At 42.4% G+C, this 20,264-nt stretch overlaps 1 protein-coding gene across 6 annotated transcripts in view; it reads left to right on the top strand.

Annotated features, from left to right (window-relative positions):
- The window catches only part of SLIT2 (slit guidance ligand 2), a 235,105-nt gene that overhangs the window by 137,635 nt on the left and 77,206 nt on the right, over nt 1-20,264 (top strand). For all 6 annotated transcript variants that reach the window (XM_081876193.1, XM_081876194.1, XM_081876196.1 and 3 more), the window contains exons 6-9: nt 2,968-3,039; nt 8,861-8,932; nt 16,246-16,409; nt 19,775-19,913. In XM_081876193.1, the coding sequence (XP_081732319.1) occupies nt 2,968-3,039; nt 8,861-8,932; nt 16,246-16,409; nt 19,775-19,913 (447 nt within the window). The remainder of the gene's footprint in view (nt 1-2,967; nt 3,040-8,860; nt 8,933-16,245; nt 16,410-19,774; nt 19,914-20,264) is intronic.

Consider the following 20,264-nt stretch of genomic DNA (forward strand, 5'->3'; position numbering starts at 1 on the left):
GTGGCCCACAGAGATGGGACTGTCAATTCAGCCCTTGAACCAGAAAAGGGTTGCCACCCCTGCTGTACAGCACTGTATTATTCATTGTTACGGTTCCGTAACACAAATGCACACATTGCTGCATGAAATGTAGAAATAAAAAGCAAACACACAAAAAATGTTTGTACACATTGTGTGATAAAAATAATAATATTTGCATTAGCTCATTTGCGGTTCCATGAAAGTGAAATGGGTTTTTAAAAGAAGTATAGGACAGAAACTGGCTGTTGGAAAATAGCGGGGGACAGGACTGTATGGTGTGGCATCGATACAAGCAGCCAATGTAGGTTAAAGCCCCAACGCTCAAATTTTGGGTAGAGAAATGAGGACACTGAATCTAGATCCCTGCTGCCTCTCACAATAGCTGTTCTTCGGATCTTAGTAATTTTGCAAGGACATAATGAGTGAAGTATTCAGTAAGTGTAGGCATGAAAGGGAGGATGCAAAAAGGCACAGGTGAGTCAATAGTGATTCCAACATCCCATTCCTGCTAAGTCATCCACCCGTTGAGACCCTATGAGCGTATATGTAAAATTAAGATTTGCACCTGTTTACCTCGAATTGCATTTTTCATTTTACCACCCATTCACCTAGTTTGGAGAATTCCTTTTGGAACAATTTACCATTCTTCTTTGTTTTAACAACCCTGAACAATTACAGTTATGAGCAAACTTGCTCACCTCGCTGCTCACTCCTAACTCTGGATCATTTATGAGCAAGTTAAAAGGCGCAGATCCCAGTATCAAAGTAATACAGGAAAACTATTGTTCTATCAAGAGGGTTGACATACAAATTTGCTTTGGAATGTAATTCTTTTAAGCAAAGTGTGTTCTCCCTCATGGAGAGCACAGGTTGCGGGCGGGGCTGACAAGACACCTCACTGTTACTAGGCAAATGGTTTGGCCATCCTTTAAGCAGGGGCGGGCTGTTACTGGGGAAATCTAGATGTTGCCATTTGTTGATTGACAGCCCTATTTGTTAAATACAATGCTTGCAGCGAGGAACTTCCTTTTTTCGCTGCTTACTTCGGATCACCCGCCCTCCCTTCCTTAATTTTAGGCTGTTTGCTTGACCTTGCTATGCCTGTCATGGGGTCGTCTGCTTTGGGGCAGGGGCCCAGTAGGAATTTTGTCCATTTGGCTGATTAGTGTGTGCCACTTGGTTTTTGCCTACTGCGTAGCAAATCGTCACAACTTGTAAGGTTTGCGGTTAGGCATTGGTCTTGGAATTGGTTGGTGGAGGGGTATGGATTCGGCTGTGCTTGCCCCTCCAAAATGCTGCTGGTGGTGAAGGGGTATGGATTCGGCTGTGCCTGCCCCTCCAAAATGCTGCTGGTGGTGAAGGGGCATGGATTTGGCTGTGCCTGCCCCTCCAAAATGCTGCTGCTGCTTCAAGGGTTTACCGTTAAAGGAACCCAGGGGCTCCCCATGCTTTTGTCCGAAACCCCCTGACAAGGGGCTAGGGCCATGCAAGCCCCTGGGAGCATCTGGGGAGAGATGAGACATGGTTCCCAGTCCCGTCTCTCTCCCCAGGTAACTTACCCTTGCTGACTTCGCGGGGGGGGGTGAATGTCAGAGCTGTCCCCGTGCGGAGTCAGTTAGTGCTACCAATGCCTAAGCAACCACTCACGTTGCTGTAATTTGAATAAAGTTGTGGCCAAAATTATGCCAAAAACCTTAAACAAAAATTAAGTGTCAATTGTGTTTTTCTTTGGGGGGGGGGTGTCTTGGGGACCTTGACGCGCAACCAGTTGTTATTGATGTTATGGTAGCATTATGTTATGTTGTATATTCTCTCTCTTTCTCTCTCTGAGAGTAAGTGTTGGCCCTGTGTTGTAGGTACAATTTACTAAACAATGTCCTAAAAGCAGGATGCTGCCTAAAATATTGTAATAGTGTTACTTCAGAAGATGTAGCTTTGCCAGTGCAGATCTTGCCTCAGTGAAGCAAGTCAGTAGAAACTGCACCTCTTTGCCAAAGAGTTTTGCTTAGAAGCAAATCTCACAGGTTTTAATTTTCATTGTTATGTTTACAGAAATGGCGCTCTGGGTTATTTCAACCAGAGATTTGGGTTTTGCTCTTTGTATGAAAATGTATCAATCCGCCATTCAATACCACACCCCAAATGAGGCAGTTGCCAATGTAGTAATGATCTGAACCGGGGAAGGTAATAATCTTCAGAAAACTGAGTCTAAATTTTTCATACCTTAATACTTGAAGATTAATAATGTATGGGCAGCCCTGGTGATTTTTATGCCTAGAATTTCTGTGCTCCTTCATTGCATCTTATCTACATAGCTTCATGAAGAATATAAACTGTAGGAGTCATACACTAAGGATTGCTTTCACGAACAAGAATATGAATTGGTTTTATTCAGAAGGGAACTGGGGGAATGCTATGAGCATCATATGCACGCCTAAGGATGTGGAATTCTGCCTTTATGGAACTAAGGGTGGTCTCTCTCCTGTTCGCCAAGGATAGTGAAATTAACATGCAGCTGGGCTTCTCTGATAAATGGATTCTGTTAGGTCACTGAGGGGATGCGTGTGACATTAAGTGATTTACAGCCCTTTACCTTAATGAAATTGTTTCAGCGAGATGACGCTGAGAGCTTTTAATGGATAGCTTTTCTTGATGTAATGAAATTGCATTCCTTTGGCATTTAATATAAGGTGCAGTTATTATTTACTGGAGCTTTCCCAAGGCTGTCGTGTTTTTGCACACGCAGTTCGGAACAAAAAGAGACTTTGGTGGCAGCATCAGGACCAGAATGGTGTGTGACATTCTTAAGCAGATGAGTGTATTTGGGGAGTGCATTTCAGTTAGTGTGGCCTACCTTTCAAGCCTTATCTCTTAAGGAGGCTTTCTTATCCACAGTGCTGCCAGCCTTCATCTCTTTCACATATCGCCTCCTAATCTATTTAACAGGCAACTGGATTACAACCAGATCAGCTGCATTGAAGATGGGGCATTTAGGGCTCTCCGTGATCTGGAAGTGCTGTAAGTAAACTGCTTGTCTCTCTTACTTTTTAAAACAGAGGAGTCCAAATGCAGACGCTCATCTCGTATCAAAACGTTTGAATGAAATGATGTATTAGAATAAAAATGATGCATTAGAATATTGCTTGATAAAATATTGTAAGCACATGGAAAGAGTTGAGATAATCCCCCCCCTTTTTTTTTTTACAAAATCATCACATTTGTCAGGTACAACCATGTAAGGGCAAAGTAACTTCCTTATGGAAATAAATAAAGGGTTTTACGATTCAATGTATTCTTGTAAGCCCATTTTCCATAGTGCAGATCCACACAACTATTCCCCTCTTTTCAATCATAATCTTTGTGTAATGAACACATTCCAAAGCCTTGAATACACATTAGCAGCTTTCACAAAGCAAATTTTCTGGGAGATGGGTGTGTGATGTTTTCAAGAGCTGTGGCTTTCCATACTCAGTTTTTCTTGCAATTGATTTTTGTTCCTGACCTGCTGCCTGCAAGCTGTTCACTGTGGAATAGCTTCATAGAAGTCAATAGGAGTTTTGTAGAAATAAGCAGGTAGGCAAGATAGGACCTTAAGTTCCTTTTAAATTGTCATACCAGTGATGTATAGCTTATCTTCATTTAACTGAAAGTGGGTACAGCCTAGTACCCTAACAGTTTCCCTCTTCCTGCATTTTAACTGTAATCATTATTACATCAATGATGAATAAATAAAAACCTTACTGCCTCTGAAATAAGACAGTAAATGTAAGGAATAAAATGTCTATTATTATTTTTTTAAAATGGCACATAATCGTGAAATATGCCATCAGTCAGGATTGCGTGTTCATTGGCGACACATTTTAAATAACTTATTTTCTCTGTCAGTATACAATGCCCTATGCAAATGTGCCATTCGTTGCTTTGATTTAATCGTTTTAAAAACAACCAGAAGGCGCAATGCTAAATTAGTTCTAAAGGAGATTCTTGTTAGTAGATTTCAAAATCAGAAAGTCGTTTTCAGATTTTATTTTATTTTTAAATAAAAGGAACCCAGAAGCCCAGATGGAGAGCAATAAATATTATCATTATTTGGCAAATTCAGAGCTAGTCCCTTCTGTCCAGCTACAATAGTAAATCACAGTTAACGCTAGTTTGCATGTAAAAACAATTGTACCACTCCTTGCATTTTATTCAAGATGAGGTATTACAATGTTATAAGAATTTTTAGGTCTTCTATATATATCATAGAGCGAATAATATTGTAAAGTGAAAATACTTTTTAATGTAAAAACATTTGGATTATTTAAGTTTTCAGGTGGGTCGTATGCCATTCACACATGAACTACATTATTTTATCAGCTGCCAAAGAATTTCTAATCCTGGATGAAGTAGTATATTACACTTTCCACTGTTCATATAAAACTTTAATCTCCTAGTAAGCTATGGAACCTGTCCCATGTAAAATCTTATGCAATGAAAGTCAGGCCACGCCTTCCCAATGTGCTTTCATAGTACTCTGTTAAGTTAGTGCATCATGTATATCCAGTCTCTTAATTGGATACTATCCATACTCATGCCCATTTGTGGCAAAAGCTCTGTTTGTTGCTGGATCAGTTCACCATAAAACAGTATGGCATCCCATAAGAAGGTAATGAGCCTAAATGTGCACATCGTTATAGGAACAGCTATGCATGACTGGTAGCTGGGCATGGCTATCTACATAGCAAAGAACAATTAAGAAAATTCATTAAAAAAACCACGTTCTAATATTCTGTAGATTTTGTTACTTTTGAAATTGTGTATATTGACGTTTAATAATGTGTGTGCGGGATGAGCGGAAGCGAAGGACCAACTTCCTAAATCTGTTAACAGCTTGAAGTTAACCACTTATGTTTTCTATTTGATTAATCACATTTGTTTTTAATAGAGCAAAGTTCATGGAATGCATTATATATATGTATGTGTAGCAGGCTTGTATATATATACACATACACACACACATACACACACACATGCTTTACGGACAGGTTTTCCCCAAAGTTTTAACCGTAGACTTGGTATATTTCTAATAACTATTTCTAATAAAATTTCTAATAACAACAAAAAGATGTGAGGAAGGAGGAAATGCTTCCTGTGAATGGCAATGCAGTTTATGTCTTATTAAAACAGCCAAATTGAAATTCAGACCATTCAAAAAGAACACTTGGAAGGGTTTTAGGTAGCACTTCTGCCAATGAATTCGTCCTGTGCCTGCTACTGTGGTTTTGAAATCACAACCTCCTGTTTTTAATTTTCCCCTGCTGCTGGCGGTGTGTGTGTGGATGGAGATCAGTCAAATAGTATGGAAATGGCAGAGGAAAACAATGGCTCTGAGAACTGTCACAATGTGGTCAAATTCAGGAGCCAAATTGCAAAAAAGAAAAAAGGAAAGGACAGTGGCGTAGCGTGGGGGTGCAGGGGGGGCCGGCCGCACTGGGCGCAGCATTCGGGGGTTAGGGTTAGGGGGCGCAAATCCACGGGTTAGGGGGCGCAAATTACTTGCCTTGCCCCGGGTGCTGACAACCCACGCTACGCCACTGGGAAAGGGAAACATTTTTCTGTACTGATAACTGTGGGGTTACTTGAACCCAGGAAAGAAGAAAGAGTAAACAGATTACAGGAACATTTTGTGACGTCGGGAGGTTGGAGGTGGAGATGAACCGACTGTGAAATGTCATAGGTCATTGATGTCATGTGTTCTGGCAGCTGGTCCATGGACCCATGAAATAAGTTCTTGTTCTGGGGAATACCATAGACTTCAACAAGACTAGCTTTGCAACACAAATCCCTGTAGGTCTTACAAGTGCACACCTGTTTTGATAGCAAATTGCATGCTTTTTCAGAGTACATATATAGTTATTTGCTTATTAGCTTCATACGGGTTTGTTGCATTACTCAGGATGCACATAGCAGCTAGAAATATTTTGGCAGATACAGGATAGCATCCAGCCTATTGTGCCAACAATTTGTAGAACAATCAGCGCTAAAATTAATTGAAAGGTACATCAGAACACTGTCCCATCCATGGAGCTATTAAATGATTCTTGAGCATGTCAGGATCACTTTGTTCCTTTTTACTAAGAATGCATTTATTTATTTTTTCTACACAGTAAGGAAATAATAAGAGTTTGGATTTTCACAGACTTGCAGGGCGGTTTTCATTAGACTGGTGACACTGATAAGGGCAAACTCAATATTTTGAAGCAGTTCTCCACACCCTCCACAACAAGAGTTGTTTCACAAGTCTTGACAGTGGCATAAACCCTGTCATCTTTCACTTAAGCCATGTTCATAGGCATTTGATATTAGTTGACAAAAACACCTTCCATGTTATTGAGTTAAGATTGCAGGTGTCCGTCGATTGCAGGTGTCTGTCTGTTTTGGTGTTATTAATATTACAAGTAGAACCTGCCGCAGAACACTTCAGAGCAGAGTGGTCCCGGTTAGCTATGTCTTCTTCCCAGATACTCAGTTTAATTTCCTCCTTCCCTACTTAGTTTTCTGTTCCCCACAATGGTCAGTCTGCATTCCTTATCCATTGAAGATGCTCAGGCCTTTCTTGGCTTTCCCCCTATTAAAAAAAAATGTAAACAATTCTGACACTTTTAATAGCATGTGAAGCTGTTGTTGTTATTAAATGTACTTCCTTTTGAAATTATTATTATTTAGTATTGTTGTTATTATTAATTTCATTTTTCAGTTGCCTAGGGTTGGATCCAAAGACATTTCCTCTATCAAAGCTTTATTAGTTGCAGGAAGAGAGTGTCAGCCCAATACCTCTCTCTACCGGAAGCAGAGCCTAAGTCCCTTTCCCTTTCCCTTACAAACATACAAAAACCCCACCCTAGGACCAAAACTGCACTATTCTGACACCACTTCCTGACTTTACCTCCAGAAGCAGGTCACTGCATGCTGCTATATAGCAGGACCAGCTCCGCTGGATCCAAACCGTATTGCATCTTTCCCCTATTACTCTCCTTGAAGGTGCCAGTCACTTGTCTTGTCAACATCTTTTCTTAAAATCCATGCTTTGGAAATGCAATGTTGGGATCACATAGTTCATATAATGGATATTGTCAGGGAACTGCCATCAGTGCCGGAGGGAGAGAGCAAAAGCCAGAGGGATTCCAGAGAGCGTCCAGGGATCGGGAGAAGCAGCCCATCTTCTGGGGAAGAGAATCAGCGTAGCACCAGTGGAGAAGGGGGGCAGATGGGGGAAGCGGCGAGGCGGTCCCATGACTCCTTGCCGGGGACCAGCAGGGAGAGTAGGGGTCCTCCGCTGCCCATGCTCTCCTTACGCAGAAGGCTTTCGCGCAGAGAGAGTAGGAGGAGACTAGGCGTCAAAGAGCTTCTTTGCTGGAAGAAGTTTAAGAAACGCCCACTGACGGGATTCTGCCAGTGATTGAGTCAGCCACGAGTGAGTGGCTGTCCGGACTGAAAAGTTTCACTTAGGCAACCCAGCTAGGTGTTTGCACCCAGACGGGGAAATAAGCACCGGCTTACGCACGAGCAACCCCTAGAACCATTACAGATATCTTGCTCTGTTGTGATTCTGCTCACCTTTGGGGTAGCCATCTTTCTGCCCCAGCTTCCGTTCACGGCTGCCATTTTACAGTATTATAAATAAATAAGCTTTTCAGATTACAGCTTCCTTCGGAGTGATATGAAAAGCTATATATATATTGAAAGAAAAATGCATTATTTTAGGTTTAGGACACATACACCTGCCACACACTGTTCTTATAGCATCCTCCTTTGTTGGCTCATAGCATAATAGATTTATACAGGTGTTTATGAATTTTGACTTGGCTAACTAGTGCTAGGTCCCTGACCTATTCTCTTGTTCATGCTGAGCTTTTGTAGGATGTTCTGGCAGCTCCTGGATGCTGCTGGCAACTTCTGCCAAAGCTGCAGAAGGGAGAGAAACTACGGTACCTTTCATTTCCTCTTCCCCTCTTTTCCATAGGGGAAAAGATTGTTTGTCTCACTTACATTGGGCTTTTTTTTCAGGAGATGCTTTTTTTGAGGCCAGCAAAACTCCTGCAGGATGAGGGTGCTTGAAAATTATTTTTTTTAAAAAAACCTAACATTTCCATAAAGGCAGATCATGCAACTCAGCACTTAGTTGATCATCTTCCCTTATCATTTTTACTGAATGTTAACTATTTAGACACTGTCCCAATCCACCAAATGTCTTGTACATGCAAGCTTACTCATACACATTCATTTATGTGTCAAGATCTTCTTAACTGGATCAGGGCAATTGATTTAACTTACTTTCAAATGCATTTGCTTCGTGCTAATATTGTATTGAGTACAAATTTCAGTTTTCCTCTTTTACATCCGATGAGCATTTCCATCTCAAAATAGCATCGGCCATGAGAAGTTTTTCATGATCAGAGTTTTCATCCTGATCCTAAACATAGTTAAATCATAAACACAGTAATATAGTTCCATGTCTGTTTAAGGTTAGTGTTGGTATGCACAAGCGAAGTCTCTTTAGCACCTGTTGATACAATAACGGAGACGTACTTAGTACTGAATGTCAAAAACATAATTTAACTTCCACTAAAGTTTAAGAAAATTAGAGACTTGGCCGTGGTGGCTAATGTGTTAGTATACCTTGATTGAACTGCTGCAAGGTTACCTATCCAAGGCTGCCTTTGAAGACTGCTGGAAACAATAGCCGCGGTGAGACTTCTGACCACCACTATATTTTTTAAAAGTCAGTCTGTTTCAGATGTTTCTTCAAATATTCTTAGAATTGTGAAAATGTGTACCTGTCCTTAATGTTTTACAGCACTCTCAACAATAACAACATCACACGTCTTTCAGTGGCAAGTTTCAACCATATGCCCAAACTCAGAACCTTGTAAGTAGTTAACGTGTTTTACTTAAAATGTGATAAAATGTAATTCCTATTGTTAGTTTTTCACAATAACCAGTGTTGGGAACTATATTTTAGAGGTTTGACCATTTAGTACTACCCTGAAGGTGTGACTCACTGACCTGAATATTTCCCTTTGCGCAAGCAAGCCTTTCCGCCTTTACCGTAGTGTAAGTGTTGGGTTGTGTGCAGACTGGTGCAGTTTGTAAATAGCGGGGCAATTGCAGAAAAATGTGATTTCAAGAAAGGCTTGATAATATTTGAAAGTTGAGAAGGTGGGTGGCACATCACACCCCATAAAAGATCAGAAATGCAGGGCATGATTATGCCACAAAACTTGCTTTAAATTTTTTGGCCCCATATGTGTTATATCTGTCTTGTGTCTTGAGCAGGCTGATTATTGGCTAAGCTATAACTATTTAAGACTCTTAGACCAGTAGAATTTTCAGAGAGCACAACTTCTTCACCTGATTCCTTGTGCCTTGCATGTCAGTGTGAAGAAAACATTTGAAGGTGTGATAGATTGAAATTTTACATAGTCAAAACATATTTAAAAAATAGCTTCTCTGGAACAAAACCTGAGAGCTATTTTGAGGAACTGGTCAGGTTTCACTTAAGATCGCAGTAGAATCTGTGATTGGCTGTCAGATATGACAAATGTGAAATCTTTAAGGTTTTATTGCAGTAATGCTAGCAGGCCTAATTCAATTAAAATGGCTCTCCCAGATTTTTTTAAAAATATATAAATAATACATGTTCCAATAGTGCAATAATTAAGGTTGTGGCAGCAGTTGCTTCAAGAACCTAATATTTAATGATGGGTCTTACATGTAAAATATGCATAAGGCTATTAAGAAAAATAATTGAACAAATTCTAGTTAGTGCTGATTTTTTAAAAAAAGAACACCAGTGTTTGATATGTTATCAACAGTAGATAAGTAAAACTGCATGAAGCTCATTCTCATATGCATTTAAATCAGGACTGAGCCCCAGATGTTTATCCTCCTCATGGCACCACAGTTCAGGCATTTGATGAAACCTTCTCTTCCCTATATGGAAAAAAACAAGTTGCACAAAGCGTGGCCCAGAATTTGAGAAGCTTTTGCCTCCTCAGGGTTGTAGTAGTTGCGGCTGCAGCAGCCCTTTTCCCATTCCTTAAACAGCCAGCCATGCCTAACTAATGGGGGTTATTAATTCCATTGAGTTTGGCTTTGCTAGGTGGCTCAGGATGGAATCCAATAGAGATGGATGATGATGATGATGATGATGATGATGATGATGATGATGATGATGATGATAATAATTTATTATTTATACCCCGCCCATCTGACTGAGTTTCCCCAGCCACTCTGGGCGGCTCCCAATCAAGTGTTAAAAACAGTACAGCGTTAAATATTAAAAACTTCCCTGAACAGGGCTACCTTAAGATGGCTTCTGAATGTCAGGTAGTTGTTTATCTCTTTGACATCTGATGGGAGGGTGTTCCACAGGGCGGGTGCCACTACCGAGAAGGCCCTCTGCCTGGTTCCCTGTAGCCTCACTTCTCGCAATGAGGGAACCGCCAGAAGGCCCTCGGTGCTGGATCTCAGTGTCCAGGCTGAACGATGGGAGTGGAGACACTCCTTCAGGTATACAGGACCGAGGCCGTTTAGGGCTTTAAAGGTCAGCACCAACACTTTGAATTGTGCTCGGAAACGTACTGGAAGCAAATGCAGATCTCTGAGAACCGGTGTTATGTGGTCCCGGCGGCCACTCCCAGTCACCAGTCTAGCTGCCGCATTCTGGATTAATTGCAGTTTCTGGGTCACCTTCAAAGGTAGCTCCACGATGGAGCAAACAGCAAAAGCTCTCAAGCAATGTAACCTGTACACTTGGCTCTGTTTCCTCCATCTGAGAAAGGGCTAAAACGCCACAACTTCAGCTGAGATCCTGCGACCTGACAAATCTACTGATCAATTGGGGGGGGGGGTTTGTGTAAAACTAGGAGAGATTTTCAGATGGGTCTCCTCTAGCTTAAAAAATGGCCAAATTAAGGCATGTAGCACCAAGAAAGGAGGACTTCAACCCCGATCCGTTTTCTTTATGCCAATTCTCTCTCATATACATGCACCAACTGAAGGATCTGTTTCAGCCTAGCATAATAATAATAATAATTATGTTTGTATTTATTTTTGTAAAAGGCGAAAGATTTATACGATCTGAAGAGAAACCAGAGTATTTTTGAATTATTTTTATTAATTTTACAAATTATTACAAATAAAATCAAATGAAATCAATTTAATATAATTTCCTAAAATCAGGTTTCCTGTTCCAAATTTTATGATCATCATCATTTGCCGCATTATTTCTTATTTAGAGTCCAGGTGACATCCTTCACTTACCATTAAACCATTCTTCCAGCTGACTGCTTTTTTCACCTTACAAACAGCACCTCCGTTACATCTTATAAATAAGTAATCAATTTCATGTGTGTAGTCCTTCATATACATTGTTGTTCCAGACCTGGGGTACTGGGAGAGTTAATTACAATCTTCCACTGTTCAGCTCTTTGCAGTGTTTATCTGGATGGTACAAGGTCACATTCTATTCCTTCCGCTGTTTACCAACTAGCATATGAGCTAACGCCATAAATAACTCACGGAATGCATATCCAAACTCCCCCATTAAAATTCTGCTCTGGAGTTCTTCCTCGGCACACAGCTAAAAACAAAATCTTTTTTCAAATTCAGCCTCGTTGCCAGATCTTTTCAGCAGCAGTTCATTCTTTTTTCACTGCATTCTTCCAACAGCACTCCTAGTCCAGTCCAGGAATAATTTTAAATAAAGTCCATGCAGCCTTGGTTGAGCGGGGAAGGCATGATAAAACCTTGTTAAATTCTTTGTTGAGCATAAATCAAAAGCCTCCCCCCTCTTTTCCGAAGTAACAAACAGAATAACATAACAGTGGCTACACGCGTCCTTTCCGTTATGCAGAAAAAAAGACCATTTGAAAAGCATAAGACTGCTCAAAGCACCTTGCCCTCCCTTTCTTGGCTGCTGTAAGGATTCTCAAGCTTCGAAGAAAACATTCAGATAACTTCAAAGAGCAAAGGACCATTTGAAATAATAATAATAATAATAATAATAATAATAATAATAATAATAATAATTTATTATTTATACCCCGCCCATCTGGCTGGGCCTCCCCAGCTACTCTGGGCGGCTTCCATAGAAACCAAAAATACAGTAAAATATCACATGTTAAAAACTTCCCTGAACAGGGCTGCCTTAAGATGTCTTCTGAATGTCAGGTAGTTGTTTATCGCTTTGACATCTGCTGGAAGGGCGTTCCACAGGGTGGGCGCCACTGCCGAAAAGGCCCTCTGCCTGGTTCCCTGTAGCTTTGCTTCTCGCAATGAGAGAACCGCCAGAAGGCCCTCGGCGCTGGACCTCAGTGTCCGGGCAGAACGATGGGGGTGGAGATGCTCCTTCAGGTATACTGGACCGAGGCCATTTAGGGCTTTAAAGGTCAGCACCAACACTTTGAATTGTGCTCGGAAACGCACTGGGAGCCACGTACTTGAAAGCATAAGACTGCTCAAAGCACCTTGCCCTCCCTTTCCTGGCTGTTTTAAGGATTCTCAAGCTTCGAAGAAAACATTCAGATACCTTCAAAGAGCCAAGCCCAGTCCTTTCGGCAGCTGACTGATTGCAGCCCATTAACATATGTTGGTCCAGAAACACCTCTTGATTAATGCCAATTGTCTGAATTATGGAGGACTCAATCACAAATCATGCCGGAGACAGGGGCTCATCTATGGCAGGGACACACTCCCAGTTGCACCCACTCTGCCTTTCAAGTTGGCAGACACAGGCTTTGGCTCATAAATCCTGCCTTTCCCCTGCCTGAACCTCCTCGCTGCCCACGGAGGGCAGCAAGGAGCTACCACCATTGAATTCGTGACGTAGCCGGAAACCTATTGTTATTATTATTTATATGCTGCCGATGTGACTGGGTTTCCCCAGTCACTATTTATGGTTTCCAACAAATTAATCCCTTATGGTCTCTTCCAACTCTATGATTCTATGATTCTATAGGAGTGCTCTGATGGTGTTTCCTGCTTGGCAGGGGGTTGGGCTCGATGGCCCTTGTGGTCTCTTCCAACTCTATGATTCTATGATTCTATTCTATGATTCTAAAACACAGTGAGACATCAAACAGTAAAAACTTCCCTAAATAGGGCTGCCTTCAGATGTCTTTTAAAAGTCAGATGGTTGTTTATTTACTTGACATCTGATGGGAAGGTGCTCCACAGGGTGGGCTTGACTGCAAGGTGCTCTGCCTGGTTTCCTGTAACCTCCCTCCTCCTCCTCCTCCTCCTCCTCCTCCTCCTCCTCCTCCATAATACAATAAAAATGATGGGTATGGCAAATAAAAATAAATATGAAAGTAGAAAAATAAAACGGGCAAAACACCACTACTAAAAAACACAATGCCACATTCAGTTGTAACATATGAGAAGTACTGTCAGATGGAGATGGATCTCAGCGTCCAGGTTGAATGATGGGGGTGGAGATGCTCCTTCAGGTATGCAGGGCCAAAGCTGTTTAGGTCCTTAAAGGCCAGCACCAACACTTTGAATTGTGCTTACTGGGAGCCAATGTAGATCCTTTAAGACCAGTGTTATATGTTCCTGGCTGCCATGTCCAGTCACCAACCTTAGGAATAAATAATCAACTTTTAACAGTTCAGGAGCCCTGTCCTCTTTTTTTACTGGACAACCTTAACCTATGCTATCAACCTTAACCCCCTGCTATCAATGCAACATCTTTCCACCAACAGCTGAAAAGCTCAAATCCTTCCTTGGCTCTTTTTACTCCCTCCAGCCTTTAATTAACTGCACTGCTGCTATGATCAACTTCACAGTCCAATACTTCGTTTCCCCAAATAGATCCCACATGCCAAGATGAAAACACTTACGGGTTTGGTATCTTAATATTAAGCATTGTTTTGAGCATGGGTCTCTAGGTGTCAATGCACCTAATCCCCTCTACTGTAATTAAACCAAAAGAGATGGAAGAGACGATTCAGCAGAAAATGTGCTAACGAAAGGATTTCTGCAAGCAGTTATGCTGGTGGCTAATAATACCTCAAAATGTTCATTAGAGATTGTTCTTAAAACTCAGGTTTTAGCATGGAACATCAGTTCCCTAATCAAAAGGCAGTCTTACAGTACAGGAAAGACCAAGGTTTGAGATCAGTATAGAAGGATTGCTCTGAGCTACAGGAAGAGGGATCTGCTAGAGAGGGAGGTAGTGGGAATATTTGTTGGTGGTCTGGTAATATTAGGAACAACCCAGATATATACATCACATTATTCTTGGTCCATGGTTTCTCCATTTCTCAGTCTAAAAACCTTGGATGCCATTTACCTATCTTCTCCTACTCACAAGCTACCCACAAATTCCTAGGATCCATAGGGAAAAGTTTCTTTCACAGACCTAAAGGCTGCAGCATTCTTAAAGGCCTGCTGTGTCTCAGTCAGATTTTGCAGGCACAGAAATGTTCATCTCTCAAGAGAGGCAGTGAGAACCCAGTACAGAGTCCCCATCTTTCATTTCCCCAGAGTGGTAAAGAGCAGGGCCTCAAAAGTGATAGCAGACCTATCACTGTCATGTTGGAATGGACCACAAATAGTCCAGCTCCCTGCAGGAATCCTTTGCCCAACATGGGACTTGAACTCAGTGACCCTGAGGTTAAGAGTTCCATGCTCTATCAACTGAGCTATGTACGTAGCCACAGTCAAGGCAGCGAGGAAAGAGAGTTAAATGTCAGCTCAATAGCAATGGTCTTATTAGTAGTAGTGGGGACAATAGATTAATGATGTCATAATTATGAGAAGATGGGTCAGGGAGAGTTTTTAGCAAACTGTGGGGAAAGGGGCATTTTGGGGCAAACTCTGGGGGATGAGGATTGGCAGCAAAGTAGGAATGGTGTATACTATATTTTTCACCCTACAAGACGCACCCAAACATAAGACGTACCTAGTTTTTAGAGGGGGAATGAAAGAAAAAAAATATTCTTTAAAGGGAGCACTGAGCAGAGCCTGTATGCATCCCAGGCTCTGCTCAGAGCTCCCTTTCACGAGTCGCGTGGAGCGTGTGTGCGACGCTTGCAGGCTTTTCCGCGAGGAGGGAGAAGGGCAGCCTGTCACTGATGGGTTGCCCTTCTCCCTCCTCGGGGAAAAGCCTCCAAGAGCTGCACACACGCTCTGCGCGGCTCTTTAAGGGGAGCGCGGCTCTTGCTGGCTTTTGCGGGAGGTGGGGGAAGGGACAGAGTGCGGCTAAGCCAGAAGCTAGAACAGCGAGAGGGAGCGCAGCAATCCCTCTTGCTGTTCTGGCTTCTGGGATAGCTGCGCAGCCTGCATTCGCTCCATACGACGCACACACATTTTCCCTTACTTTTTAGGAGGGGAAACGTGCGTCTTATAGAGCAAAAAATACAGTAGGTGGGGATGGGGGTGTTGAAGGAGATGTGGAGGAGTGGGAGCTTGGTAGCAGATGTGGTTACTGAGCAACTCAAGCAGGGGCAGCAGCCCCTAATAACCTAGAATCATAGAATCATAGAATCATAGAGTTGGAAGAGACCACAAGGGCCATCGAGTCCAACCCCCTGCCAAGCAGGAAACACCATCAGAGCACTCCTGACATATGGTTGTCAAGCCTCTGCCTAAAGACCTCCAGAGAAGGAGACTCCACCACACTCCTGGGCAGCAAATTCCACTGTCAAACAGCTCTTACTGTCAGGAAGTTCTTCCTAATGTTTAGGTGGAATCTTCCTTCTTGTAGTTTGGAACCATTGCTCCGTGTCCGCTTCTCTGGAGCAGCAGAAAACAACCTTTCTCCCTCCTCTATGTGACATCCTTTTATATATTTGAACATGGCTATCATATCACCCCTTAACCTCCTCTTCTCCAGGCTAAACATGCCCAGCTCCCTTAGCCGTTCCTCATAAGGCATCGTTTCCAGGCCTTTGACCATTTTGGTTGCCCTCCTCTGGACACGTTCCAGTTTCTCAGTGTCCTTCTTGAACTGTGGTGCCCAGAACTGGACACAGTACTCATATAAACCAATCATAAGTGAATGCTCAGCAAGCAGTTAACACATTATAACCTCTCTGGAAACTTGTGGGGTCTTCTAGACTAAGTGCGTAACGTTGCAACTGCAGGCTTTAATCATGTTTCATCGTTTGCTTTGTACTTACTAGACTATATTGCCTTTATGTACTTTTTGGTTTTATTTTGCTGTGTTTTATCCAGCCGACTACACTCCAACAACCTTTACTGTGATTGCCATCTAGCTTGGCTCTCCGATTGGCTACGCCAGCGACCTCGGGTTGGACTATACACTCAGTGCATGGGCCCCTCACATTTAAGGGGTCACAATGTAGCTGAGGTTCAAAAACGGGAATTCGTCTGCAGTGGTAAGACTCTCAATATTATTACAGCACTACCTTGATGTGTAATGCATGACTAAACAGCCTGAAAGAAGGCATGGGTAACACAAGCTTCACTAACTGTGCACAAAACATAGTATGTTCAATCTACTTAAAATCAGGCTGCATATGTCTCAACCCCTTTCCTTGGCTATACAGTGGTGCCTCGCAAGACGAAATTAATCTGTTCCGTGAGGCTCTTCGTATAGCGGTTTTTTCATCTTGCGAAGCAAGCCTATTGACAGTTTAACGGATTAGCGCTATTAGCGGTTTAGCGGCTTTTAGCGGATCAGCTGATAAGCGGCTTAGGGCTTAGGAAAAGGGGGGGTGAGGGAAAAAACCCTGCAGGAACTCGCAAGACATTTTCATCTTGCGAAGCAAGCCCATAGGGAAATTCGTTTTGCGAAGCACCTCCAAAACGGAAAACCCTTTCGTCTAGCGGGTTTTCCGTCTTGCGAGGCGTTCGTCTTGCGGGGCACCACTGTATAGATGCAGGCAGCTCAGCTCAAAGTTGGGAGCCTGGGAGGCATGCATGTACCGACTGTATCCTCATCTAGTCATCCCCATGTGCCTGAAGCAGATTTCACACTCTCCAGAACCATGAGCACCTTGTACTGGAAAAGAGGGGGGGCTAGCTGGGGATACTGGAGGTAGGGGGACGCGGGTGGCACTGTGGTCTAAACCACTGAGCCTCTTGGACTTGCTGATTGGAAGGTCAGGGGTTTGAATCTACACAACGGGCTGAGCTCCTGTTGCTTTGTTCCAGCTTCTGCCAACCTAACAGTTCGAAATAACGCCAGTGCAAGTAGATAAATAGGTACCACTGTGGCAGGAAGGTAAACAGTGTTTCCGTGCGCTCTGGTTTCTGTCATGGTGGTCCATTGCACCAGAAGCGGTTTAGTCATGCTGGCCACATGACCTGGAAAGCTGTCTGTGGACAAACGCTGGCTCCCTTGGCCTGAAAGCAAGATGAGCGCCACAACGCCATAGTCAGCTTTGACTAGACTTAACTGTCCAGGGGTCCCTTACCTTTTTTTTTTCCTTTACTGGAGGTAAAAGGTAAAGGGACCCCTGACAGTTAAGTCCAGTCATGAATGACTCTGGGGTTGCGGCGCTTACCTCGCTTTACAGACCAAGGGAGACGTCATTTGTCCGCTCCACAGACAGCTTTTCTGGGTCATGTGGCCAGCATGACTAAGCCACTTCTGGCACAACGGAACACCGACAGCAAAGCAGCACACGGAATCACCATTTACCTTCCCACTGGAGCAGTACCTATTAATCTACTTGCACTTTTGGGTGTGCTTTCAAACTTCTAGGTTGGCAGGAGCTGGGACCGAGCAACGAGAGCTCACTCTGTCACAGGGATTTGAACTGCTGACTTTTTGATTGGCAAGCCGAAGGCTCAGTGGTTTAGACCACAGCGCAACCCGCATCCCTCAAGGTATTGGAGGTAGAAAAAGGTTGAATATTTCCCCTATCAAGCAGCTGCACCCTGCATGTGCATAGGTGTGGGATGGGTTGAAGCCAGCTTCTTCCGAGCCCTATGGGAGTCACTCACACAAGAACTGCACCTTTGCTATGATTAGATTCAACCTAGAGTGTCTCAGGTTACACATCTAGTATCATAGTTATGAGGGTGGGTGAAAAGTTTGGGCCCAGGTTATTAAATCCAGAGAGTTTTTTTAACATAAAATAAGTATCGTATTCGAAGTGTACTCGTTTATGCTCTTGCCATTTTTACAGCCTTAAAACCTCTTATAAATTGAAAACCCAAGGGTTTGGAAAACGGAATTCGTTCTGTACATTTTACCATGTCTGTGGCTTTTTCGATTGCTTGTAATGACATATTAAAATAACTAATGCTATACCACTAACATTTGTCTCTATTTTTCCTCTGTTCATACCCCCTAGATGAGGAAGAAGGCAAGTTCATTTAAATAAAACCAATCTTTTAATGGCAGATTAAATCATTAGTCAGCATTGCTTCATCACGTTTCCTCTAAATGTGTGTACAACAGTTGTACCTGCCCATTTTCTCTTTTACTCACCAAAAGGCTCGCTGAAAAGAGGGGTTTTCAGCAGTGAAGAAATTTTCTCAAGTAGTATTTAAAAAATGAGATAATTCAGTATTCTTGAAAGGTGCAACAGGTGGTTGTCTTCGTTCTGCGAAGCAGGAGTGGCTCACCTGTGTATTGGTCCCCAAGAGATTTCCACCCATTTTTTAAAAAATGAATTTAAAAATACTGTTCATGTGGGTTTCCCACTGTGATACAATTGTGCTAAAAGCTTTACTGTGCCCTCTATTTTTTATTTTATTTTACTAACTGCTGCCATCATTTGCTGTGATACTGTATGTCTTTACATTTTTTAAAAAAATACTTCATTTATTGCTGACTCAGTCCACTGCTGTGATTCTGTGATGTCAAAAGCTTTTTTGCCCAATAACTCCAAATGCAGAAAACAAAAAACCCCAAGAGGGTCAGTGCACACCAAAGCCCACAGAAATCACCCCTGCCATTGACTTGGGTGCTCCATAAATGCTTTAAATTAAAGGAGCAATTTATTAACTTATTTTTGCTTTTTTGCGCCACTGAAGAATGAACTGACTGCCAAATATATACATGTGTGTTAATCAATGTTGGTAAGTTAAAGACTGCACATTGGCAATTATAAATTATTTGGTTAGCATATTGAAGAAGGTTCCCTATGAAAGCTATGAAAGACGTTGATATGGTGGTATCTCTGGACTTAGCCACATTTCCTCACATCCTGCTGCTTTTCCTTCCTGGGAAAACTGCTCTTTAGTGCTCAGTCGGGGCAAATGGCAATTGGGTTTTCTGTGGTTTGTGATTTGGAGCTGAAGAGCAGGTTTCCCCTGGTAAAGGAGCAGGGCAAGTGGAAAGCTGCTTGGACCCATCCTTTCTAGCATAGGAGCTCAGTCCTAGCAGCTGAGGTCCATTTGGCCCCTCAAATAAAATATTTGATGGTCCGTCCATCCATCCCCCAAGTTGATGGGCATTGCCATTCAAATGGTGTATGTGCTTGTGATTGATTGTGCAGGGAGGGGCTTACCTGGGACACCCCCCCCCAATATTTCCTTCAAGTTGGCACCTCTGCTTTCTAGGCACTGGGCAATGGAAATGTGGGTGCTTTAATCCAGGCTTCCACCATACAATATGTGAAAGCGTTTTCCAAGCATATTTCGTTTTAAGGCAGATTTGGAATCTGTATTCTGGAGCAGATTGGGGGAGCGTATTCTGGAGCGTTGCTTTTCACTGCCTTGTGTAGTGAGGTGTTTCATTAATAGCATTCTTGCAGTTTTAGAAGTAGCAATCTGTTACTGTTTCCAGGTCATCAGTCTTTTATGGCTCCCTCCTGCAGCGTCTTGCACTGTCCTTCTGCATGTACCTGTAGTAACAACATTGTGGACTGCCGAGGGAAGGGCCTTTCGGAGATCCCAACTAATCTGCCAGAAACCATCACAGAAATGTACGTAATGTGATTTCCCCCTACTTTTACTAATTTAATTTGTTTCTTGTTTTGTTTTTTAATTGTTTATCACAAGCTCGAACTGTGCTAAAATGGGGCATACAGAAATATAACTTCATAATAGCATCATTTCCTTAATGGATATTTCAAATAATCTTGTATTTGCTTTTGTGGGCTAAATATAGCAGCACAGACTACATTTCCCCCCAAAAATGGATTCAGATGGATATGTTTGTATAAATGTTTTTGAGACATCATGAGAAGGGCTATAATTTTAAATAAGTATATGTGAAATAGTTAGAAGTTTTCTCCCATCGATGACGTCAGCCACCTTGGGTGCTCAATAAGTTC

Source organism: Podarcis erhardii (assembly GCF_964252035.2).
Source record: "Podarcis erhardii genome assembly, chromosome: 9".
Taxonomy (NCBI): Eukaryota; Metazoa; Chordata; class Lepidosauria; order Squamata; family Lacertidae; genus Podarcis; species Podarcis erhardii.